This window comes from Ambystoma mexicanum, chromosome 1p (genome assembly GCF_040938575.1).
Source record: "Ambystoma mexicanum isolate Mex_15411 chromosome 1p, UKY_AmexF1_1, whole genome shotgun sequence".
NCBI classification, from domain to species: Eukaryota; Metazoa; Chordata; class Amphibia; order Caudata; family Ambystomatidae; genus Ambystoma; species Ambystoma mexicanum.
Genome location: NC_090921.1, coordinates 1,069,270,301 through 1,069,298,290, shown reverse-complemented (window position 1 = coordinate 1,069,298,290; position 27,990 = coordinate 1,069,270,301). Strand labels below are relative to the sequence as shown.

Sequence of the window (27,990 nt, the reverse complement as noted above, 5' to 3'; positions counted from 1 at the left end):
AAACGCTGTTTTCCACGACAGAAACTTCAACGGGGCCGAGTGCAGAGGCTCGAACGGAGGTCCCATGAGCTTGGTCAGCACCACGTTGAGCTCCCACGCCGGGGCCGGAGCCTTCACCGGCGGGAACGATCTGAACAGTCCCTTCATGAACTCTTTCACCAGACGATGAGACCACAAGGACGTCCGGCCCGTGGTTCTGGTGTATCGGGAGATCGCAGCAAGATGAATCTTGATGGACGCGTGTGCCAGTCCAGCTTTGGCCCGCGTCAGCAGGTACGGCAGTACCTGGGGAGCCATAATCCGTAGAGGGTTAATCTTCTGTGCGTGGCACCAGACAGAGAACCTCTTCCATTTGTGTCCGTAGCATTTAAGAGTCGAGGACGCCCTGGCCTTTGCAAGAACCTCTCTGCAGTCGGCCGGTATGTCGTATCCTCCAAACTTTAGCGCTGCAGGAGCCAGGCCTGCAAGTTCAGCGATTTCGGGTCTTGGTGGAGGATGGCGCCTCCTTCCCTGGAGAGTAGATCCGCGTCCACCGGCAGCTTGATTGGCGGGGACGCTGACAAGTCCAGAAGGTCCGGGAACCATATCTGCCTCGGCCACGCAGGTGCGACGAGGATCATCCTGCACCGTGACCTCTTGAGCTGGTTGACGAGCCGGATTAGCAGTGGCAAAGGAGGGAACGCGTAGAGGAACAGGCCCTCCCAGGGGAACGAGAAAGCATCGCCCATGCTCCTCGCCTGGGGAAACCTGCTGGCGAACCTCCGGCACTTGGAGTTCGTCGCCGTCGCGAACAGGTCGATCTGGGGTGTGCCCCACCGTCTGAAGAGGCGATCCATTAGATCCTGCCGTAGTTCCCACTCGTGGCACGAGCGCAGCTCCCTGCTGAGTGAGTCGGCGATGGTGTTTTTTATCCCTGCCAGATGAAACGGCACCAGAAACATCCTTTGGGCGACGGCCCAATGCCACAGGTCCTGCGCCTCCTTGGACAGCGCTGGGGACCTGGTTCCGCCCTGTTTCCTGATGTAAAACATGGTGGTGGTGTTGTCGGTGAAGATCCTCACCACCTTGCCCTTGAGGGACGGAAGGAAGGACCTGAGGGCCCAGAACACTGCACGGAGCTCCAGGACGTTGATATGGAGGGACTTCTCCGTCGGGAGCCAAAGGCCTCTCGCGTGCAGATTTTCAGTGTGCGCTCCCCACCCTTCCAGGGAGGCATCCGTGGTCACAGTCTCCTGGTGGTCTGGGGTCTGGAAGTCCATGCCCGCCGTCAGATGCGCGCGGTTGCCCCACCACCGGACCGCTCGGCGGAAACTCTCGTCAAGTGTGATCCTCTCCTCGAAGCCGCCCGTCGTTTGGATCCAGCGCGCGTCCAGGCACTCCTGCAACGGGCGCATCCGGAGCCTGCACATGGGAATGAGGTAGATGCAAGAAGACATTATTCCGAGGAGGGACTTGATGGACCTCACCTTGGCCGCGTCGGAAACCAACATCCGCTGTACCTTGCCCAGGATGGACCTGGTCCTTTCCTCCGACGGGGAGGCCAGAAGGGATACTGTGTCGAGCTTCGCTCCCAGAAACAGTGCGTTTTGCGCGGGTACCAGGTGGGACTTGGCGTAGTTCACGGAGAATCCCAGGTCCGTGAGAAGTTGGACGGTCCTTGCCGTGTGCTCCACGGCGAGCTCCCTCGTCTTGGCTCGGATGAGCCAGTCGTCCAGGTAGGGGTAGACGTGGATCCCCTCGTGGCGCAGCTGCGCCGCCACCGGTGCAAGGCACTTGGTGAATACCCTGGGTGCCGACCGTAGTCCGAAGGGGAGGGCTTTGAACTGGTAGTGACGCCCTTGGACCACAAACCTGAGGAATTTTCGGTGCCCCTTTAGGATGGGAATATGGAAGTAGGCATCCTCCAAATCCAACGACGACAGAAAGTCTCCTTCCTCCAGCTGCCCCAGGACGTGCTGGAGGGTGACCATCCGAAACTTCTGCGCCTTGATGAACTTGTTCAGACGTCGCAGGTCTAGGATGGGGCGCCATCCTCCCGTCTTCTTCACGAGGAAGTATCTCGAGTAAACTCCGGAGCCCCGAAGCCTCTTTGGGACGAGTTCGATGGTGCCCTTCCTGAGCATCGCCTTTACCTCCAGGAGAAGCTGAGGTACGTGAAGCTCTTTCCTGGACACGGGGGGGGACGCGCGGGCACCTTCTTTGAAACTCGAGCGCGTGGCCCCGGGCTAAGGCGTCCAGCACCCAACGGTCGGTGGAGATGGACTCCCACACGCTGACGAAGCTCGCCAGCCGGCCTCCCACCGGGGTGCTTCGGTGGGGGCCCGACCCCACGGCCGGTTCAATCCTGTTTCGACGAGGCTTTGCCGCCTTGACCTCCTTGGCGACGACGGCGGGGTCCGCCAGACTTGCCTCGTCCTCTGTAGGCCTCCTGAGACGACGAGCGGGCCGCTTGACGGTAGGTGGAGAAACCGCCGCCGGAACCTTTGGAGGCGCCCTTGCCTCCGCTGCTCCGAAAGGGCGTCCGTCGTTGCTGCAGAACCCCAAGGGCCCGGGCCGTCTCAGTGTCCGCTTTAATGGCCTGAAGGGAATCGTCCACTGTTTTCCCAAACAGGTTGTTCCCATCGAACGGCATGTCCAGGACTCTGGTCTGTACGTCTTGACGGAAGTCCGTAGCCTTGAGCCATCCACGCCGCCTAAGGCACACGCCGTTGCCCAACTGGCGAAACCCAGTGTCGGCGATGTCCGTCGCAATAGTGATGGCGTGGTCCGACGCCACCTCACATTCCTGCAGGATCTCCAGGGCATCCGCCCTCTTGTCGTCCGGTAGGAAGTCCAGCAGGGGAGCCAGTTTGTACCATAGCTCCCTGTCGTAGCGGGCCACGATAGCCAAGGCGTTGGCCGCTTTAATCGTCGTCGCTGCAGACGAGATGACCCTGCGTCCCATAGCGTCCAATTTCTTTCCCTCGCCGTCCGGTGGGGAAGTCGATGTGGAGGCCGCACCCCCCCCGCTTTCTTCCTGGCCGCCGCGGAGACGACGGAGTCCGGGGTAGGCTGCGCCCGGAGGCACAGGGGGGCCGCGTCCGGGACTTCTTCTCGTACCGGTCTCTTCTAGCTGGCGTCGTGGAAGGGTTCTTGAGGAGGGCGAGGCCCTCATCCCAAATGTCGTCCAGTAGAGGCACCGCGAGGACCGTCTTCCTCTTGGCCTCGCGCCGTTGATAAAGGAATCCTTCCTTTTTCTTCTCCTCAGGGCAGAGTTGGAAAAGCTCGGATGCCCTGGCGATCATGGAGTGGAACGATCCAATCTCGTCGGGCGGAGAAGCCCTGGTGGGAGGTGACGACGGTAGATCCTCGTCGTATACCTCGTCGTCCGTACCCGTCGCTGCCGTGTCAGTCCCCGTATCATCCCCTCGGGTGGACGGGGAGGAGGGCTGGACGGGGCGCGACGGCTGAAAAGGAGGTGGAGGGTGAATCCTTCTTTTCTTGGGCGGGGGAACACCAGGAGGTCCCGGTTCAGGATCCCCCGACGGGAGAGGTTCCTCCGTCGGCAACGGTAGTCTCGTCCTTATCTCTGAGCATAAGGACTGTATAGCCAACAAAATGGCCGCCGAGTTGTCTTGCGGCGCTGGCAGAGGGGAATCCGACGGGCGATCAGGGGCCCCGTCGGCACCCTCGACGATGTCGTCGTCACCTGCGTCGGGATCCATCCCGACGGGCCGGTCTTCTTCCACGCCAAGGCCGTGGCTTAAGACCTCGATCAGCTCTTCCTCCGAGGTTGAGGCCGAATCTACGACGACGCCCTGCCCCCCCTTCTTCCCCGCCGGGGATTTCACGGGGGTCCTATCGATGGGCACAAAAGAGGACTCCCTCCGAGGTGGCAGGGAGACTCTGAGCCCTGAGGTCGCCACCACTGGTGTAGCCTCCACAGGCTGAGCCAGGGCCGCCGCGACAGTATCGATAGAGGGCTTGGCCGGATGGATTAAGGCCTTCACCACCTTAGGTGCGCTCACCGCCTTATCCTTGAGGGGGGGGGGACACTGCCTCGCTCCCCCTCCGATGGGGCCTTCGAGCTCGACCGGGGCCTCTCCAGGAGCTTCGCCGGGTGCTCGCCCTTCCTCTTACCCGACCCAGAGCGTTGGCTCGTGGCTGATGGTGCCGGGGAGGGTGCGCCCTGCCTGGCGCCCGTAGAGCCCGACCGTTCGGCGCTCCCGGTGCCAGCGGACTCGCGGTGCTTGGCCTTGTGTTGGACCCCTGTCGCCGGGGCGTCCTCAAAGGTCTTAGAAGACCGCTCGGATTTCTTCCTCTTCTTCTCGCCTGACGGGCTCTTCCCTTACAGCCAGTTGGCGAGATGTTGATGGCGGTCCTTCATGGTCCGCTCCGACATATTGCCGCAAAACGCACAGTCCTTCTCCACGTGCGTCTTATCCTCATGCAAGCAGTAGAGACAAAAGGAGTGTTCGTCCTCCTTAAAGACGTTCTGCAGCTGGCATCCAGGGCAGATCCTGAACAGCTTTCCGGGCGTCGAGCTTCCCTTCTCCTGGGCCATGTCCGGGCCTGAGAAGCTCGACGAAATCTTCACCCTTGAGGGGCGCAGACGAATCCGACACGGGTCCCCGTTGATCGGATGGAGAGTCGGTGGAGCTTGAGGCTCTTTTGACCGAAAAAACGAAGTTTTTGAGAAAAAACGTGAAAAAAAAAGCACCAACGCTCGAGAGCAATAGCACGAGGATCCCAACACATGAACGTGCGGTAAAAATCTGAAGATGGCTGCCAGAGGCGGTGCTTAGGTAGAGGGCAGTCATTGGCTGTGGTCAGTATGACGCAGAGACCAGTGATTGGTTATTACTACGAAAGACAGATCAGAAACGAAACTGATACTGGTTTTTTCTTTACCGAGGATTCCCAGCCTGACGACGGGGAATATTCATGAGCATGTGAATCCATGCCAGACCCCATGCTGGAGAACTGCAGCCTCCATGTCCGTATCTGTATCAGTTTGTTGGCATCTCAATCTGTCACAGGTTTCCCCCCTTCTCACCTGCCTTTGCTGTTTGTTGGAGTTCTTCGATGGATTCTTCTTTCATAGAGTTCGGGTCTTGTATAACCCAGTGTGCAGGTCCTCGGGTTCCAGCGTGCTTTCAGCGTTCCGAGTCCTGGGAACATTCAGATGTCCGGGAAATCCGAGGAAATCCAGGAAACAGCAAAGAGTTCACACGGAAGATGAATGCACGGAGATCCGGGATTCAAGGAGGACAAAAAAGAGGGGGAATGAAGGAGGAGGAATTTAGGGGAACCGTGAACCAGGAATCAAAGGAAAAACACAAACAAACTACGGCAGCACACGTCTAGCCACGGCAAGCGGTAGCGTTGAGACGCGCAGGGCCGCGTCCGCTTTATAGAATGTAATGCATACGGCGCAGAAACTGGTAAACAGTATTCCGTGTTCGGCGGCCATGTTGGGAGTACTGCTGAGTGCAAGCCCCCATGGGTCAGGGACCAGGAATTCCAGAAAGGATGTGTCCGATGGTTCATGACACGTATGATGCCACAGATTATGTTGTTGTCCAGGTTGTCCACTGTTTAGCAGCTTAACTTTCCTCTTCTGTTTCCGGAATTGACCTAATCACTGGACTGTTGAAATAGCCAGGAGATTTCTTGGATAGGCCGCATCACAGTTATTCAAATTATCTTGTTACCAAAATTGATATATTATTTCCTTGCTCTCCATGTCTACATTCCTGTTGGGAGCTTTCATGGTCTACAGAGCAAGATATTTTCTTTCATATGGAAAGGTAGAAGAGCTAGAATCTCAAAAAAGACTTGTTTAGAAGCACTAGATCTGGTGGTCTAGGGGTTCCGTATGTATTTCGATACTATCTTGCTGCACAACTTTCACATGTATTCACGTGGGTCAAACGTAATCTCAACCTAGATGGCTACAGTTGGAGCCAGACTTGTCTCCAGTCTCTCTTGCACAGCTTCCCTTCACATATACCAAACAATACCCCAGGGACTAGCCACTCTTTTCGCATACACTTGTGTCTGTCTCGTATTGGGATACGGCAGTTATCAGATGGGGTATTGCTGAGGGATTGGGCCCACTATCCCCACAGTGTTTGGTAACCCTTATTTTATGCCAGGTGCCCAGAGGAAGGTCTTGGAATGAGAATGGGTGGCCTGAATGAGTTATGGCAGCTATATGCAAGGGGGGTCGTTTGACATGTGGTGAATGCAGAGCTGTGTTTGCGCTAGGCGAAGAGGAGAGATTCAGATAACTCACAGCTGTGTTTTTGGGCCTCTAACCCCAGGTGTGAAGTTGAGGGCAACCAGGGTTTTATATGGCTTAGAGTTTACCTATTTCTTAGGTTGGGTAAAAGCAAAAGTATCCACACTTTATAAGATCCTAGATCGTTATGCTCCCCCCAGGAACATTTGCCTTATATGGAAAAATAGGAACAAGACTTGGGTTGACACATGGAGGATCAATCATAGGGTCTAATTTGGGGTAGGAATCACCAGGCTTCTCGGTGCACCACTGATCAGGAATGCTAACTCAAAGTCTGCTATGAGTGGTATTTGCCCCTGGATAGGTTGCATAAAATGCATCGGTCACACCCTAATGTATGTTCTAGCAGACACAAAGATATTGGAACATTATTTCATATGTGGCGGCCAAGGTATGTTATTTTTGGAAGGAGGTTTTCTCACATCAAGTCAATCACAGGTGTGTGCCTGCCATTAGATTCACTAATTGTGCTCTTGGGGGATACAGGAGATGGGAAAAATCACAATAGCATGAAACTGGAAGGAAGACCTCTGAAGGTCCAAACATTCAAATGTGGAGTGGCAAGATTTGGGAGATTCTCACAGTGGAAAAAGAATCACTGCTCTATCATTGGAACTATATGTAAAATATGTTGGGATTTGACTGCCTTTTATTAACCATGTTAATAATGCACTTCCTATTTCATTTATTTTTTGTTCTTGTAGACCGCTACAGGCCCATAGGCCTCAGAGCGCACACAAAAGGACAAAGTGTTCAAACATGAAGGAGCACAAAAAAGGGGAGTCTAATCCAAGGAATTAAAAAGAAGAGTCTTAATCCCTTTTTTGAAAATGGTCAATGAAGGGGACTACTTAATAAGGAGGGATAAGGAGTTCCATTCTACGGGTGTGCGGACTTCGAAAAAAGTACCTTGAAACTTCTCCAGGTGGTAACGAGGTTGGGTTAGGCGATCTGAGTAGCTGGACCGTAGTGTTCTCGAAGGCTTAACACAAGAGATTCTTTTTTCCAAGTAGCAAGGTGCAACTGAGTGTAAACATTTAAAAACAAGGGACAGAGTCTTATAGCTAACGTTCTCCTTGATCGGCAGCAAGTGAAGTTTTCTCCTAAGATCGGAGACATGGTCACCCTTAGCAAGACCAAAGAGTATATAAGCCTACTCTATTTAAATACTTTCCTCTGTTAGGAGGCTGGAGAATGATATAGGACATTAGAACACTGATCTGATTGGGTGGAATTGTCGAGTGGAGTGGAGTCAAAGTCAGTTTGATCAATAAGAGTAGGCGTTTGGTAGAATTTCCTTTTTGAGTGAAATTCTCCCACTTTGTGAGTCCCAGAGCTTTTTTGCTGGACTCCTGGATTTTTGGACTGATTCTCCTGAGTGAGTGGTAACCTTTTTCCACAATCCCATTCTTTTACTCCGACATTGGGATCCCTTTTATCAATTTATGTAACTTTTTGAGGAAGTTATGCTCTCCACCTCCTTTCATAACATCTGCAATTTATTATTGCAGGACACAGCACTTTCTGTGCAGTGCTGCTTGGGAGCTCCTTGAGCTTCCCTTTTTATTTTACCTGTGTTAACACATGTTACCAGGGCAGGAGGACACCTTTTATCCCACAAGTATTTTATTTTGTGGGAAATCAGCATACCTCACCTTAAGTGGAGTGCTGAGGGGAAACATTGTCTCCCTTTACTCGCTTGTTCCCAGTAACCTTTAGTTAATGTTCCAAGTCAATCTGACAGGCTGGTGGCAGCGTACCTTTTAGCGTGACTTTTTGTGGACTTTTGTCGAAGGCTGCCTTCGCATCTGTGGTAAGAGACACACGGGCCACCGTTGCCTAAAATGTGGCTGTACTTTTTTAAGCTCGGTTCTTGATACCTTGGTCTTTCTTGAGCATTATTCTACCTGTCTGGGTCGGGGAGGTCTTGATGGGTCTTTAGTCTTTGGCCAGCTTTCCTTTGAAAGCCGGCCAAGAATCTCAGAGATCCTGAAAGGACAGGAAGTAGAGGAGGTAACCAAAACTCCCCTGGTCTTTGTCCTGCAGAGTGCCTGCCTGGAACCAGTTTGTGCTGGGAGGCTGACAGTCCCCATGAGACAGCCATCACCCAAGGAATTAATGCATGTCTGGTGATTGGTGGGCTCAGCCTGTTTTCCAGCATAAAAGGTGAGGGTCCTGGAGCAGAAACTCAGAGTCGACTGTGCAGTAGCTCCTGGAGCGTTCCAAGGGCCAGATGGAATTACCAATAAATGATCTCGGATGCAAATAACCGGACAGACTCAAAGAATATGTCAAAGTACTACTTTATTATCAGCTCAAATAAAGTAGGGAAACCCGGTCAACAGACAAATTACGGCTCACGCCCACTCAACTACACTTCAATTACACAAAGGCTTTATGCCTCGATGCAAGTAAGCTATCAAGTCGTCCTACGTGGCAAACAGTAAAACCTATTGAGTGGCAGGATTGGTTATGGGAACATATGGCATACATTACTCACCATAACCGTATTTCTGATGCTTGTATCTGCTTAGATTCACATGCTTTGCATTGGCCGACATCTACTGGAAGTCGCTGAGTATTACATGAGTTGTTTTCGAAACTCGAAAAGGGACGCCGACTGGGCGTGTCAGTAATAATATTGCTAGTGTGACATCCACTGTACCCAAGGTGCTTCACGCATTGAGGTTCCTCAGATTGTTTTATTTCAGACATGAGGTTGCATGAAGTGTAGCGCGAGTACAAATGTAATAAAGCAGATAATAGAGATAAAGCAAGAAACATCCATGCACCTTTAACTCCAGCAGGGGAGGAAGGTTGGGTGCATGTGAATCTAAGCAGATGTCAGAAATACGATTACGGTGAGTAAATTATGCCTCCTGAGGCTTATGGACCGGCTTAGATCACATGCTTTGCATAGATTAGCAATCAGTATCTGGAGAAGGAAGCGGGTTGTGAGAAGGTACAGTGGCAAATAGATGTTTCAGCACTGCTTGTCCAACCTGAGAGTCTGTTTTAGATTGTGTATCGATGCAGTAATGCTGTGTAAATGTATGAACTGAGCTCCGAGTAGCTGCTTTGCAAATTGCATCTAGGGTTAGTGAGCGCTAGGTGTAAAAGGTAGAGTTTTATTAGATAGTTGGTCGGCTTTCCTTAGAGGTTTTGTCTTGTTTATGTAATATAAAATGGCCCTCCTTACATCTAAAGTATGGAGGCCCTTTTCAGCAGAGTTAGATGGAGCTTGGAAAAAAGTAGGAAGTTTAATGGACATGGAACTTGGATATGAATGTTGGTGCAAACCTAGGATGTGTCCCGAGGACCATCTTGTCTTTGTGAATTACAATGAATGGGTCTTGTACAGAAAGGGCTTGTAGCTCACTTACTCGTCTTATGGAGGGGATAGCTACTAGAAAGCCAGTCTTGTAGGTTAAGTGTTTTAGGCTGGCCTTGTGCATGGGCTCGAAGGGAGGACCCATGAGCTTTGAAAGTACAACATTAACGTCCCAACCTGGTAGAGGGTTGGAGATGGGATGGTATAGTCTCTTTACTCCTTCCATGAAAGCCTTGATAGCAGGGTTTTTTCACCAAGATACCTTGTTTTGTGAGGTGGTGTACGCGGACAGTGCTGCTAGGTGTACCTTAATAGAGTTAAATATTAGGCCAGAGTTCAGTAGGTAAAGCATGTAATGTAGAATGTTTGAAGCTGAGCATTCAATTGGGTTTAAGGATTGTGTTCTGCACTAGATGACAAACCTTTTCCACTTGTTAAAGTAACAGTGTCTGGTGTTAGCATGTCCATAGACCTTTGAGGAAGGTTTAGATGCCCAAACTCTAGACTTCAGGAGCCAAGCTGCCAATTTCATAGATTGAAGATATGGATGGAGTGTTGGCCCCTGGTGCTGGAACAGCATGTTGAACGGGCAGAGAAGTTGGATTGGTTTACATGTCGCTAGTTTGAGCAGGCGTGGAAACCATGGCTGTCTTGCCCACATTGGAGCGATCAGGATTAGTGTGACTTGTTTCTGGTGCATCCTGTGCTCTATCCTGCTGAGGAGAGGTCTTGGTGGAAAAACAGAAGCAAATTACACTGACCAACTCCTCCACAGGGCGTTCCCCTTGGATCCTGGTTGGGGAACCTGGATGCATAGTCTGGGCATTGTGTGTTTAGGCGTGTGGCAAATACGTCTATATGAGGATGACCCCACATGGGAGAAGATTGTGTAAAATATCTTTGTTGATTGCCACTCATGTTGCTCAGGTAGAGGATTTTTGCTAAGAGAGTCTGCTAATGTATTGAGTTCCCCTGGAACATGTTGAGACACTAGAAACATGTTCGGCTTATGAGACCACTTCCAAATTCTCCGAGATAGCTTGGACAGATTGGGAGCGTGTGTGCCTCCCTGCTTGTTTATTTAAACCACAACATTGGTGCGGTCTGTGAGGACTTGCACTGTTTGACCTGCTATTCGCTGCTGAAAAGCTTGCAGTGCTTTGAGAACCGCTAGAAGTTCTAGGATGTTGATGTGGTTTTGGGCTGTGGTGTTTGACCACTGGCCGTGAGCTGTGTGGTGAAGGGAGTGGTCTCCCCAACCGGAGGTTGAGGCGTCCGAGTTAGTATCGCTTGAACTGGTGCAAAGTGAAACAGTTTTCCTTTTAATAGTTTGTCCTTTGACCACCAGTGAAGAGCCTGTATGTCATGATTCCTGCCCCTCATGTCCCCAGCCCTCCAAGATGTCAGGCTGGAGCCAGGCCACGATCACCTACATGGCTCTCAAGGGCCTCTCCATCCCCCCAAAGACCCACTTGGAGTCAGACTTGGCGCTTGTGGCACCAGACTCACTCACTGCCATAGGATAACATTGGGGATTGGACTTGTAGTGCATTGATGGGGACAAGATGGATGCCCCCACATATTTCGGTTCCCAGAACTGCATGTGCAGTCTAGTCTTTTGGGTGTGGTTCAGCCCAGAGACACCTGGGATACCCAGAGACTATTTAAGCCACGCCCAGGCTGAGAAACATGCTTTGTGTTTTCTGCACCTGCAGCGTGACACTCACCGTGTTCGGATCGGTCCCCAGTAGGCCTGCATCCTTGTTCTTGCAGGAGCGGAGCGCAGAAGAACACCACCGTTAGGAACAGCCTTACCTTGCGGCGCTTCTGCTCATCATTCATCGCTCCTTCTGTTCTGCGGGCATCTTCGGCGGTGTCATTCCCACCCTGGCACGCCGCTGCCTAAGGAAAAGGGAAAAGAACAGGAAAAAAGGCTTAGTAAGCATTCTGCAAATCTTCGCTTATTTTTTAATACTGTACGAGCTTCAAACGCTTACCTGAATCCCAGCCGCTCTGGGGGAACTCTGTCTCCGGAACTTCTCATCCATCTGCAAGAGGGAAAAGACACTCCAGGTTAGCGTGGAAACATCTAGAGGCGCCGCATACCGCGCTTACTCATCGCATTTGTTCTTCATAACCGGCATCCACGCTGAAAACATTGCGGCACCTAAAAGACACAGGAAAAGAACTCAGTTCAATACAAATACAAAAGGGGTGCATCGCGCATCACGCTCTCACTCACTCACCTTCAGCGCTACTCATCTCAGCAGCAGGCCGTCATCCGCGGACGCCGGCCATCATCTAAGGAAGGAAACGAAGTTAGAGAACTGTTCAAATGACTCATTATACTTACCTGTTGGACTCTTGCCAGTGAAGTAAATAGGCAGCAACGAGCCCGCATCAATCAACGCGCCCCTGCGCTGAAAGCAGGACAGAGTACACTATCCAAGAAAACACGGTGAGCTGTGGATTAAAGGGAAGGGTTGGACCCCGGGGAAGAAGGGGTTCAAGCACACAGAGACAATAGGGAGTTAAACTCTACCAATCCTGTGTTTCAGGCACAGTCTCCAGTCAAATAGCCTCCAGTGAAGGGTTCGAGGTCGTAAGATGTCAGAACAGGCTGAGTGACGTCCCCGTGGAAACCAGGTGAGCGTTACACTGTACCAGGGTTAGCGAAACGACTAGATCGTCCGACTGACAGCTTGCCTGAGACCACTGTTTCGCTAACCATTCTTGCATTGAGCACCGCGTGGGACCAGGTAAAATCGTGGGACCAGGTAAAATCGTGAGGCATCATCTTAAGCAGGCGCATTGCCTTGCATACTGTTATCTGGCGACCAGCTAGATAGTGAAGTACTTGTAGCAGCATGTTTTGTACCCTGTCGTTTTAGGGGAATGTTAGGGAGAATTCTCTTATAAGGCTAATTTCCCAAACCTAGTGAGTCCCCAGGCAGCTTTGCTGGATTTTTGGGGTTTGTTTTTTTCTCCTGCTAAGAGTGAGACTATTTTCCTCCCACTCTTAGGCATGATTTGAGGTATGTCTTAGACTTTGTGTGTGCTTATTGGCTATGGGTTTTTTTTCTCCAAAGGGTATCATCTGTTTTTGTGTGTGTGTTACACAGCACCCTCAGTGCATTAACACAGGGGTGTCATAGTGACCCCCAAACAGGGCATGTAAAGCCACCATTGACTTTACTAGTCCTAAATTGTGAACAGAACCAGTACAAAACGTCATATTGTGGAAGTACTGGAAGGGGTTAATTATATTGCCCCTGGGTCTGTTTTCAAGGGGGCACTGTCCAGTCCCCCCCTTGTCGAGTTTCTGGCTGGTAGCAGTGGTTACCAAGCAAACTATTCCACCGGAATATTTCCTATGGGATTTTCTCATTGATTTTAAACGCACCACTTTTTGGTGCAATGTTAAAGATACCGCTGGTTTATTTATTTAATATTAAATCAACGGTTGGGTCTTTTTGCCAGAACTCTTTTCTAAAATGGCATTCGTGTCCATCTCTGTAACTCTGACCAAGGTCGAGCCCTTTGTTCCACTTTTTGCCGGGCTTCTCCACAGAAGGGTGGTATTGTTGGCTATTCTAGTTTGATCGACACTAGTTTGATAGGCACGCTGTGCTTTCTGTTTGCATTCAGAGATCTGCTGGTGCTTCTTTGGAATACACTTTGCTGGAGGACTTGCTACATCATACAGAATAAAGCATACAGCACGTTGTTCTATTTTGACTTTGTGAGCCCTAATGGAGAGTGGCTCCTTTAATATCAAAAACGCCTCAAAGACATGTCCATGCTATAAAACATCTGCTCGAGGCGGAAGTGCAGGGAAAGTGTTTGGCGGGGAGGCAACGAGGCTTGGTCCTTATGCAGCAAGTCTACAATTTCAATGCTTCTATAATACCCTTACACCTTCAGACCCAAAAGCCGATCGAGGACTGCGGGTCGTGTACCTTTGACTCGATTGGGCGGCATTGGGTCATTCTGTCTATTTACAACCTTGCTCTATTTTCGATTTTTTATTCTGGCTTGACTTTGGAGCTCTGGAGGTGATGTCAAAAATGTACAACTTGAGATTTCGCCCCATGAGAGATAGACTGGTCCAACTGGACCCCTCCCATAACCCTGCATTCAAGGACCTAACGGATATGGCTGGAGTTCACCTCCCGGCCCCACAAAATGGGGGGAGGCAGGTTCTTCCCGCCTAAAGGTAACTTTCCTTCTGATGCTCAAGTCCCTACTAGCTCAGGAGTGTGTGCCTCAATGATAAGTGATGTGAAGGTTTCATCTCCAAGGAATTTGACAGCAAAAGATTGATTAATGTCAAACTTGATGTATACTGTTACTGCCAATACTATGAAAAACACCATTGAAGATCACCTCAACTGATTTAACAAAGGATATTAGTCTACTTCCTATGGAAGAGATTTCAGATAGCCACTGGATAGTGTCTTAAATAAACAATCAGAGCTCTCAAACCATGGGTCCTTTAAGTGGGAACGATGAAGATGCTATTGATGCACACCATATCGATCTCTCTTATGAGCTCAACCCTGTTCCGGAAGTTTGGCCCATCTCAGATGAAGAAATTACTACGGCTCAGCAACCCCGGGTGGGTAAAGTTGGTCGATTGGAAAAAGACTCAAATCAAATACCCGAAAATGGGAATGAACTGGGGCCTCCCACAATAGTGGCCCTGAATTTTATATTGAGTTCTTTGGTGAAAGTCTTTGAAAATATTAAAAGGGAAGTAGACCACCAACATTCAGGAATCTTGCTACAGCTGACAAAAGACATGGATTCAGTTGATTCAAATTTGGTGGCGTTAAAATCAGCCGTAAATGAAGAGAAAAATAAAATCCATGGGTTTTCTACAATCCATCTATAATGGGCAATCAGAAAAATTGGATTCTTTGATCACTAAAGGCATAGATCTAAAGAATGACATACTTGGGATAAATAAAAAATTGGATCAGGGCCTTAAAACCCTGGGATAGTTATTCCCCAAATATTGTCTGAAACCCCACAAGTGGATAATGTGTGGGAAGAGACACCATTATCAACGTCTGTTATGGAAGAAGTTATGCGTTTCGCACAATTGGCTGAAGATGAAGCCTCTAATATTGAAATAGCCAAGGAATCTATTGCATCAAATGAAAATCTAATTAATCCTAATAAGAAATCTAACTGAAAAACCAAATAAAAAGAGAAAAAGAAAGGCGGAAGAACAAACATTGGGACAGAAAACAAAGCTTACAGGGAGGAAAATGGACATCAATCATCGCTTGGAGTCCAGTAATCACTTCATAAGAAAGCTGAAAAAAGTCAATTTGGAACATACAGAAAAATGTAATTTGAAAGGCCCTAGGCCGGGCTCTAGTAAAGCTTGGAAAAATAACTCTTCTGACAGGGTACCAAAGAAGATCTTGGAGGCGGACACTCCAGTCGTCATGAAAGTAATTGTGAGTAGCCAAACTGACTCCTTGGTTCCCCCAAAGAAAATGTCGCCAATCTTTTTACGTGCAAATATCTATCCTAAATCTAATTTGACTGTGGTGAAAATTGCGTAAAGTTTTTTGAAAAGCAACTCTCAAGCGGTGCAAAAAGTTAAGAATCTGAGAGTCAGATCTGATCTCGAAAACCAGCAAGATGTGGACTTGGACAAATTAGGAAAAAATAGTAGGTCCATAGATGAAGGTCTTAATGATAAACTACAGATGGAGAAATATGTTTCAAATAATTTGAAGTGTGCTCTTCCTCTGTCTATATTTGTCAACAAAAACCTCTTTTAGTGCCCCAGTAGAAAAGAACGCTTCCAGCAATGCTTCAAGCCTGAACACTTTTATAAGTAAAACCGACAACAACAAGCAATGCAATCCTATTAATCATCCCACCATACTCGGAGAAATTAAATTAATGAATCTGTTGAAGTTTCTGAATTCGAGTGACATAGATCGAGGTAGTTTTCCGGCCTATCCGAATACAACTATCATATAACTTAGGATGAAATCTAGACTTTTCTATTGATTAACATTTAGACTAATTTTCCAATTCTACAACTATTCTTTTGGGTGCACTGGGGAGTGTTTTGGCCCAGTGCTTTGTTACCTTGTTGAAAAATTAACCTTACTGAATGACTTATGTTTGAACTTCTTTTCCTCATTTATTTAACAGTTATGTGTAAAAAAGAACTGTGTCCATGCCATGTGGTGTGTATGATTTCTTGACTAGGTGTATGCATCTAACCTATGTCTAGGAATCACTTTTCACCCCCGTTCTTTAGCATTTTAAGGTTTTATACCAGTAGGGTCCGGGGTCTAACATTTGGCCATTCTATAAAAAGATATAATAATGCAAATTAGCCCAACTGCACTTCATTGTAAAGTGAAATGTGAAATTGTAAAAATACAAGAAATTCCCTGACACAGTGGGGCTCGTTATCAGTAATGGTGGCAGTGATTCAGGCATGTATCTGCCGGTAGGTGCCTGATCTACCTGCCGGTAGATCAGAGCCCCTACCGGCAGACTTCTAGTTTGCCGGTCCTGAAAGGGGCTGGTATACGTCATTACCGCCACCTTATTTCGGGATTGACAAATATGTAATGACCCCCAGTGTCTCAGTGTGCATAGTCTTATCCTTTCTATGGATAGTCTTATGGAATAATTAGTTTTCCCACAAGAATGAGAAAAAAGATAAGAGCAGTAAAGCAAAAAGTCTTAGTGATCTCCAAAAAGTCAGGACTGGAGTCTAAGCAAAGAAAAAGAAAGAGTATCCCATAGAATTCTATGAGCAGAAAGCAGCAAAATCAAAATCTTTGCAAACAGAGTACCACATTTCCCATAGATTTTTTATTGGCGGTTCCATTGAGGGCGGCCACGGGGGTTGTCGGGAGGGGGGGGCAGAATAGGACGCTTTAAACAGCACACAGGAAAGAAGCATGTACTTACCCTGGTTGTTTCTCCATACTAGAGCCATTTTCACATTGTCTGAACTTACCCTTGGGTCCTGGGTTGGGCGATGGTTAGGAAATGTATTCTTTTTGCACATTTCCCCCATAGATTTCTATAGGACACCCTTTCTTTTTGCTTGTTTTGAACCCTGTCCCAACTATATGCTTTACACTTTAAGGGGTAACTGACTAGTTCCTAAGACTGTCTGTACTGAAAGACTGTCTCTTTATGAATTATTGTATTTTTACAATTGCAGTTAGGCTACTTGGTATCATTCTAACAATCTATTCTGCGGAGTGCCGCAAGGGGCCTGCCTTTCGCCCATTTTCTTTAACATCTACACTCGCCCTCTGTTTGACATGCTTGATAATGCAGGTATCGTCTATACAAATTATGCGACGATACCCAGCTTGTACTGGAAATTGATGGGGACTATTACACTGATCTCGGCTGTTAGGGAGAATTTTCAGTTTAGTGCTAAATTCCTCCCACCTTAGAGATCCCCAGCTCTTTTGCTGAACCTTGGGACTTTGTACTTTTAATTCGATGTGTTTTCTGTGTTTCTTTTTGGTTTTGGAGTCTTACAAACTCCATAGGCATCATCTTTGCATTGTGACACACAGCACATACAGCGCAGTGGCACAGGGAAGTCTCTTAAGATTTCCCAAAGGTTTAAATACCTTCTCTTGGTGAAAGTACTGTTTCCAAGAGCAGTTAATTGAAATTGACTTTACTTACATTTTGTAACTTTCTAGACACAGCACACACTATCTTACCATAGGGTGCTGGGGGGATTACTTAGTATCCCCTTTGTCTAGTTTCTCATGTAACATTTTTATGTTACCCTTTCTACAATTAATGGCTGGTGGCAGTGGTTTACTTTTTACTACCATTGTGTGTTTTTACCGCGGGCCGCGTTCGCCATTTCTTGTTGGAAAGGTTGTTCTTGAGGTTTTGCGTGCCGAACAAGGTTTGGTCCCATTGTTCGTTTTGTCGTTGGCGGGATTCACAAGTGAAGCCGGCTTCTGGCTCCAGTATGTCTGGCAGGGGCAGGAAGTGAGGAGGTGCCCAAAACTCCCTGTGCGTAATTCCCTTGGTTACAGGAATGCACCCAAAGGTGATTGGCCGCCTGGCTGTCTGGCAAGGACGGCCACCCTGCGGTGTGATTGACAGCTAGGCTGGAAAGAATGGGAGAAATCTGCATAAAAGGGAGGCTTTTCGGCTTGGAAGGCAGAGTAGACCACTGGATGAAGGAATCCGAAGAAGAACTTGGAAGAGACGTCTGCTGCAATTCCTGAATCGTTGGTTTGCCCTGGGAAGCTCTGCTGCTGTGATGAAGCTTTGAATTTGCCTCGACTAGAGAAGCCCTGCAAGGACAACAGAGGATTTAGCCACCATGTTAGCTAGGTAAGTGGGAGCTTGGTTGGAAAGACATTTATGTGATAGTGTGAGTATTTTGTGAGAAATACGATGACCAATGGGTAGCCAATGTGAACCTAGTCTTGGGTCATCCGATAACTCCAGGCTTTATGTTCCACGGTATAAACTAAAGAGTTTTGGGGGGGCGTTGTTTTTCTGTTCAGGGTGGCATAAGTTGATCATCAATGAACTATGCTCATCCTTAGTTGTTAAGTATGGTTCAGACATAAAACATTACACTTGGGCATTGGTCAGGTGCAAGTAAAGTGAATTCCCAGGTATCAAAGCTGTGATCCCATTTTTCCTGGTGCAGAGGACATGAAAACAAAGTCTTCCTTTATAGGTTATGCAATTCCCTTGTGAAAATCTGCTCCATTTTGGTAAGTCAGAAAGGAGGAGTGAAAGGCATACCTGCATAAAAAGGTGGAAACGGGGCTCCTTCCGTTGCTTGGTTTTAATCAACTCCAGAGCAAAGGACTGAAAACAACAAAACCTTGCAGCTTCCTGCTGGATCTCCTCTCCTGCAAGCCCGTCAAACTACAGACAATGGAAAAATAATAATGAATACACTGAATGCAGCAAATACATTCCAACTACTGTACAGCTCTTCCTCGATATTCACATGGGTCATCTGACCTGGTAATTGTGCAGTAACAGCGCATAACTGCTTTTAGGCATACTACTGCGCTCTAAACGCATTTACATTGGTAATTTCACCAAAGTGTGTGTCGCACAGATTTCAATCAGGCGACACACACTTTGGTCTCGGCCTAATATGTAGCGCACAACCGAGATGCTTTTCTCCTTATTTTATGCAGATTCAATTTGAGATGGTACACAACTCGTATCACATCCCCTTTTCAAATGCCTCGGGTCACAATGGACCATGAACCAGGCTGGTTGGTAAAACACAATATTTATTTATTTTCAAATTCAAAAGAAATCATACAATTTTTAATATGGGGCAGCAATCACTAATGGGGTGATAATTACAATGAAAATGTAAGCAAAGCACTTGGTTTAACCTTCTAGTGGAACCTATACAAAAGACCAGGGAATAGGAGCACTTTGTGATTTAGGAAAGATAGCACCCAAGTTAGGATTTCCCCCTGTAATGTCCCTCAACCCACAAATAATCAATTCTGAATGGATAGAAAGGCACAGCAGGTAATTAGGAATAAGAGGCAGAAAACGGAATCAAAATCGACCTTCTCTCACCAAATAAGAGTGGGAAACGGATTTTAAACCCCTTGCGATGTTATGAAATGAAACTCGAAAATGGACCAATAAATAAGTAATGTGCGGTTAAAACTGTAAGGCAAATACAATTTCTCACTAAAGCAACAATGCATAGACACTAACAATCACCAACAATGGATTACCCGAGCATACAATTGAAAACTGAGTGGAAAGTTTAAAACATATTGCAGAAAAATGACGTAAAAGTTGCATTTCCTTTCAATTTCCGTGTACATTTATGCAAATGGTTTTTAATAAAAACAGGTGAAATACTCTGATTTGGAGTGCGGTTTTGGGCTGGTGGATAGATATATATCACAGGTACAACCTAGAGTGAAATAGGTCTCTAGCTGGTGAATTGAGAGAGATTTAGAAGGTAGAATGAGGTTCATTTTTAGGAAAATATAGCAGTGAAAAAGAGAACATCAGTTTTAAAAGTGAAAGGCAAATTTGACTTAAACTAGATTTAATGGCTAAGAAAAGAGGAACGCCACCCGTGAATATAAAAGTTACGCTGCAGTTGTAACCCTTCACGCAGTGTACCCCTTTTCTTTCAGGAAAATTAATTTATTTTAACACAATATCGCTAATGACTTATGATCTATGCAAGACAGAAATGAAGAGAAAAGTGGCACTAACGCTTGGTGATCAAGGGTAAGAACACAGAGAATTCTGACAGTTTTAACAAGTTATTAAGTTAAGGATAGGATGGCTTAGAGAGTGGGATAAGGACAAATGCATGACAAAGTATACTATTGATTGCTATGGGGTAGGGATTTTACTTACAGTCCACTTTTAGTTTCGGATTTTGGACCATCAATGGTTCTGGTCACTACACGGCAGCACGCCTGGCATAGGACAGCTGGGCAAAAGACAGCTGGGTGGGGTCGGGTTGGGTCACTGGATGGTAATTCTGGTCGCTGGATGGCACAGGTACCGCTGGATGCAGTTAGTGGGCAGCAAACCAGGCTGGTTCAGGGTGCTTCCCAAAAGAATACCACAACTTTCCCCTTTGGTCATTTGGGAATGTTAGTGGGATTTCAGAATTGAGGACTTGCTTGGATAAGATCAGCACTGCTTGGGTTTTGCAGTGGGCCCTGGAATAGGGTCAGCAATGCTTTGGCCTTGTAGTTGGGATCTGGACTCAGCAGGATGAATGGAACAGGAACGCCGGCGCAGGAAAATCAGGAAAAGTGTGTGTGTGTGTGTAGAGTCTTGTCAGGGACCCTTATTTATAATGCATAGTGACATCATCCAAGTATATGGCTGGGCAAGCTTAGCTAAGCACACCTCTAACCCAGAGGATTGGTCAGGGGTGCTAGTCTCCGCCTCACTATCAACTGGTTGGATTTCAAAGCAGGAGGGCAGATTTATGATGTGAGTTTACAAGGTTCAAAAACCTCCCACAGGTATTTTAGCCAAAATCCGATTTTGCCACAGACGGTACATTTATACAGAGGAAATCTCTTAGCAAATTATATACAGCGGTTACATATTTTAGGTAGAGCATAACACTCCAACTCTGCAATCTGTGAGACATTGTTTCTCCCTTCTAATACTTTTTGGTAATTTTGAGTATGAACGCATCGGCCTAAAATTCCATAACTTTATACACATGTGTGGATTAACATGAGGGATGCAAGTATAAAAATGTGCATTTGGCATCATGGATCCTTTCCTTGTAATCCCTGATTTTTTGCCATTTCTATTCCCAAGGGGTCAGTGAATTCTACCATGTCTTAAATGAAAGCCCATAAAATCACTTTTAAACTGCAAAATATTTACAATTTTACAAACTCTTGATGCAGAGATGAAAGTGTCTACGTTTTTATTCATGAATAGTCTTTGGAAGCAAATGGCAGTCCTTTGTCACAGGACCATTTTTTCCTTTCTTCAGCTGCCACCAACTGTCATTTCCTCCAGAGTAAGCTGGGGGGTTCCCATCTGGATTGAAGGTTTATTGCCCCCTTCCCCACTTCACACTTCCTTGTCCTGGAAATTCCATTGTCAGTGGGTTCCGCCTAGACTAGATTCGGTCCAACCTAGTAGTTATCACTTGGGTTTTAGTATCTGCTGAGTGAGGCCCTCCTGTTGGTAGCATCCCCCACAAGCAGAGACCTATTTTTCTTTTGGAACTTAAAATCCAGCCAATATAGTTTAACAGTTTTACTTTCTTATATTTGGTCCTGAATTAAACAAGCCAGTTGAATAAAATCACCCATGTGTGTATTTTCCCCAGCAACAAACCCCTTCACATTGCTAGATAATGGCAGGTTTTCATTCAACAGTTTACTTTTAAAACAAGCCTTTCTCTCCTTGAGTTTGCAAAGCCCATTTTACATGTGTGGTGAAAAGCTGCCATTTCTTTTTAAATTCGGTTTGCATCTCCCTCTGGATTCCCACACTGTCTTGCAGCTATAGTTATTTTCTTTTGTGCAGGGGTTTGGTTTCAAGCACAGATGCATTGAAATTGACATGGCTCAGATAGCTGGAGTTTCTTTGAACTACTGAGCTTTGATAATTTGTGAAGAAAATGAACGCGTTTTCCTGTGCGGGTAAAAGTGCAGTTCCTTGATGATTTTTCTCAGAGTTGGTTTGACAAGGCCTGTCATTCAGAAATCATGCCTGATTTTGCTGAAGCACAATGAGATATACTGGGCATGGCAGGGCCTTATTCATCACAGTGGTTAAGGAAAAACAGATAAAAATAGCATAAGCAGCATTATTTTAAAGGTGAAAAATTTTCTTTTTGGGGATTTTGGGCTTGTAGCGAGGCAACGCTCCTTTTTCACGTTATTCCATTTGTATATGTCAGAACACAGTGGCACGATCCCTCAGTGTGTCCCCTTGTTCCATCCTGCCCAATGTGTGCTTGGCAAGATGGTGCAGGCATCTTTTTGTTGCTGCAAAACGCAGTTTTAAGGCCATGGTGCTCACAGGAGCCAGCACAACCATTTTACTGTTTCTGCACAAATGCAGCTTGGTTTTGGCGAAATTCTGTTCAGTGGGCCAATGCAGCCCACATGGCTTTGAGGAGTATTCTCTCTTTAGTCATGTAGTCCTGAAGGGCAGCCAGTACATCCCTCAGTCTCGCTCCTGGTTCCTGTCTGTAGGAGCCCACTCTGTGAATCCTGTGAAATGTTATCACAAGATCAGTTTCTGGTTCCAGGAGGCCCTAGAAGATATTTTTTACAACTTCTGCAAGGTCTTGATCTTGAGTGTCCTCCGGGACGCCTTTAATGCGAATATTGGACCTCCGGAATCTATTTTCTAGGTACTCCGGCTGCAATTTGAGGTTGTGGGTAGCGGTTGCCAGGGTTTCCAAGAGGGCGTCCGATCTTCTGTTAACTCCTGGAACGCCCTTTCGTTAGTGTCCACACTCTCTTCCACTTTATTGATGTCTCTCTTCATCTCCTGCAAGCCGTCTGCCAGATCTCCCTCAGGATGTCCATTTGTATTTGAACTGTGGCACTTATCTTCTCCCCAAACTCACTTAAGATTTGCCTGAGCAAGGACTGCGTTACAGGCTGATCCTTTCCCTCCTGTGTGGAGTTTTCCCCTGGTTTTGGGTGCAAGTTGTGGCATGAGGTTCAAGTCTTTAGCCCAAATCTTGGAATGAGCACCTTCTTGGAGCCTTTTAGTGATTTTCGCCGATGGCGGAGGATCCTTTACCCTTGATTTGGACATTATTGCTAGTCGTGCTGTGTGGCAACGGCCTTGGAGCTTTTTTCATCGCCTCTGATTGTGCGTTTGCCTGGTTTCGCCAGGGAATCAGGTCCTTCCCTTATATTCTTTTGTGCCAGCCTTCGTGCCCTGAGGGGTGCACTTCAGAGCCCGAAGAGTCGAGGTTTAAGTCCTCCTCGTGTATCTGTGGGGCTTGTAAGTCTTTGTGCCTCTGGGGGTTAGCCGGATGCTGTGTGGAGGGAAGGGCGCAGGGGGGCACCCCGTCTGCGCAGGTGTGGGTGATGAGGCGTCTTTTGAACGTGCGGGAGGGACGTCTACTGGGGTCATCAATATTATGGCCAGGGAGGTTGTGGGGACCTGATTGCTGCTGGGGCCCCCACCAGTGGTTCTCCCGGTCCGCGTGAGTCCACCCACGTATTTGCCCCTTTAGTCCCTTTCCTGGTTGAGTGCCTCTGTCTGAGGGAGTTTACGCACAGTAGGTTGTCCCAACCAGAAAGTTATTTACTTGTAACGCTCACCTGATTCTCGCAGAGGCGCCGGTCTTGACTGGGCGACTACCGTATCTTCAAAGGTGATGTGTAGCACCCGGTTGGCTCTTTGGGCTGGACCTCTGTGCACTGTATGCCTGACATGTAGAGTAAGATGTCTGCAGATAGAAAATATGGGGTTAATGAACTGGGGTTATTGGGGTGTCCCTATCTCTTTCCTCTTCTCCTCTCCTGTAGACCCCAAAGGTTAACGCTCTCACCTTAGGTAAGTGAATGCCGAGCTCTCCATCTGCCTCGGGGCAGGGTGCTGTAGCCAGTTTCTTCACTGGATAGGTAGCGCAGGCCTCTTGACTTCAGAGGACTGCTGTCCGTCGTTTACTGCACGAACGGTAAGTTTCGAGTCATTCAAATGTCTTTTTAAAGTCTTTAGTAATGATGTCTCTTGTTTTGCAGGGTTCCGGCGATGGCGGATGACGGGCTGAAGTGAGTTGAAGATGGAGCCCGTGTGATGAATAGAAGCGCCTGGAAGCACGTGAGTAAGCGCTTGTTGCCTGCTTCACGATGCGCTCTAACTGTCTTTTTATTTTGCAGGTACGAGTTCGGAGCGGCTGCAGGGTGCCGGAATACCCACTGGATTAGATGTGGAAAGGAGTAATGGCACGTGAGTATTAAAGTTCCCCAATGTCTTTAAACGCACCTTGTTTTGTCTTTCAGATGCGGATGCAGCGGCGAAGGCCTCCGGAGCGTGCGAAGAGTTGGTAAGCTTTTGTCTTTCGGATGCCGGAATGCAGTATGAAGACCTCTGGAGCGCACGAAGAGTAGGTAAGCCTTTGCCTTTCCGATGCCGGAATGCTAACCTGTTCTTTCTTGTCTTTATAGGTGTTGCTGAAGACTGGATTCAGGATGGTAAGCCTTTGCCTTTCAGATGCCGGAATGCTAACCTGTTCTTTCTTGTCTTTATAGGTGTTGCTGAAGACTGGATTCAGGATGGTAAGCCTTTTTCCTTAGGCCCAGGACTGGATGCAGAAGACACGATGAGCGTCCTGCTGCAGAGGGTGCAGAATAACGCAAAGCAAGATTCATCCACCGGGTGTGGTTTAAATAGCCTCCTGTAGTGCTTAGGTGTCTCCTTCCACAGCCACGCCTAAGTAAGAAAAGAGTTCCTGGTAAGAAACGAGTTCCTGCCTTCCAGAAGAGTTCCAGTGTTCTAAATCTAGGGAGTGGCTCCAGCCCCACCCAACAAGAAAAGTAGTTCCAAACAGAAGAGGATCAGAGGCTCAACTGGCAGGCAAGTAAGCAGCATGGTCTGCTGCAGGTAAGTCCACCCAAGCATTATGAGCCCGGCGCTTCCAGCGCTGGGACTGGGCATATTTATGAGCCTGGTGCCACTGGCGCCAGGACTGGGTCCAAAAGGTCCCAATTGGGACTGGTTGGCACTCGGAACCTGGGTTATGGATCTGCTTCCAAGGGAGTTGGGAAAACCCTGACCTTTTGGAAGCAGAGATCATGACATTACTTCAAGGATTAAATCATTATTATTTAGATTATGGTGTGGAACAGTTGAGTTATTAATTACTCAACACTTGTGAGGTCCAATATCAATTCGTTTCTCAACCAGTATGCTTCCAAGTCATATATTTTTCTTTTTTAGTCAAAAATAATGTGGCAATGACTTACACACTAAATGCATTTAATACCATTATTCAAATAGAAACTACACAACTAATAGTTACAGTTTATACATTTGTTACAACAAAACCAAATCGCTTATCCAATTTCAGGAAAACATTTCAACATAAGAAGATCAGCATAAGAAGTAGAGCCTAGTCCTGTACTTTCCTTATTTTGATAAAGAGAGACCCAATATGTTAACCTTTTCATCTGGGTGATGGTATTAACTCTCGAGAACTGCTTTGGATCAGATTTATGTGAGGCACAATCGGCCTTTGATTCTTGCTCTAACTCGATTCTTGAAATCAATTAATTCAGAACTAAATGCAAAGAATTCCTCCACAATTCTGTCAGATGATCAAATATGAAATGCCCATGAAAAATACTTCTTGTAGTGCAAAGTTTTGACTTTTATGATATGGCTATCTGGATTCTATGACAAGACAGGAGGCTCGCATTATGCTTTTCTTTCTTTTAATTCTGCCATACCAGCACTTCAACTTAACTTTAACTTTCATTTTTCTTTTTCAGAAAAAACAAAAGAATCAAATAAGGTTACAAGATTCATTTCCTTGAACAACTTGAAATGAGTTCCAGAACTACAACTCCCATGCCCCTGAGGCCTTCTGTAGTCCTGACCTCTGTCCTTGCACCAATCAGTGTCCATCTCGGGGTATAAACTCTCTCACCCCTAGGTCCTTTCCTCTTTCTTTTGGCTGCTATACTACAGATGAGTACTGTTTTATATGTGTGTATATTATGGGAATGTAGAAGCGCCCACTGGGTGTATAAATAGGGATAGATATCTTTTGTAAGTGTATTTTGCTGTTGTCAATGCGCACGCACGCGTAGGCATTTGCCCGGAGTTGAAGCGGGGCGGAGCCGCGGGCAAAGGCGCTCGCTTTAGGCAGCCGCCCCGTTCTCCACAAGATAGCGTTTCGTGCCGTTTCCTTCAGGAGCCCTCACTCGCGGATGCGCCCGTCCCCACGCATGCGCAGGGACGTCTCGCACCGCCGAATTCGGTGAGCGCTGAGACCCAGCAGCACCGCGGAGTCTTCCCGGCATACACGGCTCCCAACGCTCGTTTCGCATTAAATATTAGCGAAACGGAGCGGCGGGACATGCGGACACTTGTGGGACATAAAAAAAAAAAAAGATATTTTGATAGCGACGACCTGTCAGTGATACAGGACAAAAAAAAAAAAAAAAAAGAGCAGTCGCAGGAGCTAGAAAGCACACAGTGCATTAATCTCTGATAGAGCCTCCTTTAAGCTGATTCCCAGAAAGTCAGCTCTGCTGACACAGTTTTCATGCCTCATTCATCGCACCCTGTGGATTCTTAGTCCACTTCTCCAGAGTGGAGCAAACAAGAGTGGGAGGAGGAGCCCACCTGGCAAGATTCAGACTTATCCCTCAGTTTCAAGAGGGTGCTGGGGGATTCGCTGTCACAGGCGGTCTCTCAAGGGGTGCAACCTCTAGCACAGAGGTTAGAGTTGCTGGAAGCATATATGGTCGAGCAGAAAGAGCAGCTCACAGCAAGGAAAAGACGGGCAGACAGCCCTGGGGAAGGGACATCAGCTGGACACCCTCAGAAGAGGGTTGACGATAAGGGGTGTAAGAAAGCCCGTAAGAGCGCAGACTCTTTGACCCCCGCGGGCACAATAGCGAGGGGTAACACCGTTCCCCAAGGCCAGAGCGACCCTGTCGCCAGACTGAAGGAAGCCTTTGTAGCCAAATTGGCTGACAGCCACAACGGAGCCCCTGCCCCAGGGGTGAATAATTCAGGGGATTATGAAGAGGGATACGCCCCCGACGATGAAGGTGGCGAAGAAGAAGAAATTCTTCAGCCCATTCAACACTTCCCACAAGAAGCTCCCGATGAGGAAGACAACATTCTTGACATGTTTGATCCGGAGACCATTAGGCACCCGAGGTCTTCCGAATGGGTGCCCTCCCCCAGAGTAGCGCTGTACATGGCACAGCACATCCGGAAAACCACTGGACAGGGAGGTTAGATCCTGCATGCGCGCTGAATGTCCAAGACCAGAGCTGCCGGGCAAGCTAACGGACACTCCAGAATTGGACCCGAAGATGGTCACCTTCGTAACCAAGTCGGCAAATGACATCCGGAAAGGAGTCGATCGTGCCTGGAAGGGATGCCAGGACAAGCTTCTGGACCTCGCAGGTCCATTAGCCAAGATAATGGACTTGGTCGAAAAGTCAAAGGACACTGGTGCTCCGGTGGATAATCAAGCACTAGCGAACTGGGCGCAAAGGGCGATTTGCCTACTGGGTAACGTGAACTGCGCCCTCTCTTCGGAGAGAAGGAGGGGTGTCCTTCTTAAAATTGACAAGAAGCTTAGTGACCTAGCTACATATGAGGCCGGGGAGGGCGCCAAGGGCCTTCTTTTCGGAGAAGCCTTCGCGAACGAGATGGCCCAATTTGTTGGTACATATGCAGCGCTTGAAAGAGCCCAAAGTTCTATAAAAAAGATCTTCCCTGGATGTGTTTTTGCGGGGACTGGATGCTTCAGAGGTCGCTCGTCCGGTCGCTATAACTATCAGAAACGACCTCAAGGTCCACGCGCGCAGTATTGGGAAGGCCGTCAACAAGACTCCTTCCCAGCCAGAGGAAGACACGCAAGGGGCCGCAGAGGAAGAGGTTCATTCCGTCAGCCCAGTACAGCAGGCGGTGAGTACACCAAAGATTCCTATCGGAGGCAGAACCCTCCAATTTCGGAAGGCGTGGTAAGCTTTATCAAGCGATGCTTGGGTTTTAAGGGCGATAGAGGGTCTTCCCCTAGACTTCATAGGCGTGCCAAAGCAGAACGCAGTACCAGTCCCCATTTACATGTCGCAGGACGAAAAGGTACTATTGCACAGCGAATTGAGCAAATTAGTGGAGAAAAATGCGATAG

The 27,990-nt window shown here is 47.7% G+C and overlaps 1 protein-coding gene across 3 annotated transcripts in view; it reads right to left on the bottom strand.

Moving 5' to 3' along the window:
- ARHGEF11 (Rho guanine nucleotide exchange factor 11) overlaps positions 1-27,990 on the bottom strand; it is a 1,841,770-nt gene that overhangs the window by 491,295 nt on the left and 1,322,485 nt on the right. For all 3 annotated transcript variants that reach the window (XM_069604553.1, XM_069604546.1, XM_069604551.1), the window contains one exon: positions 18,402-18,527. In XM_069604553.1, the coding sequence (XP_069460654.1) occupies positions 18,402-18,527 (126 nt within the window). The remainder of the gene's footprint in view (positions 1-18,401; positions 18,528-27,990) is intronic.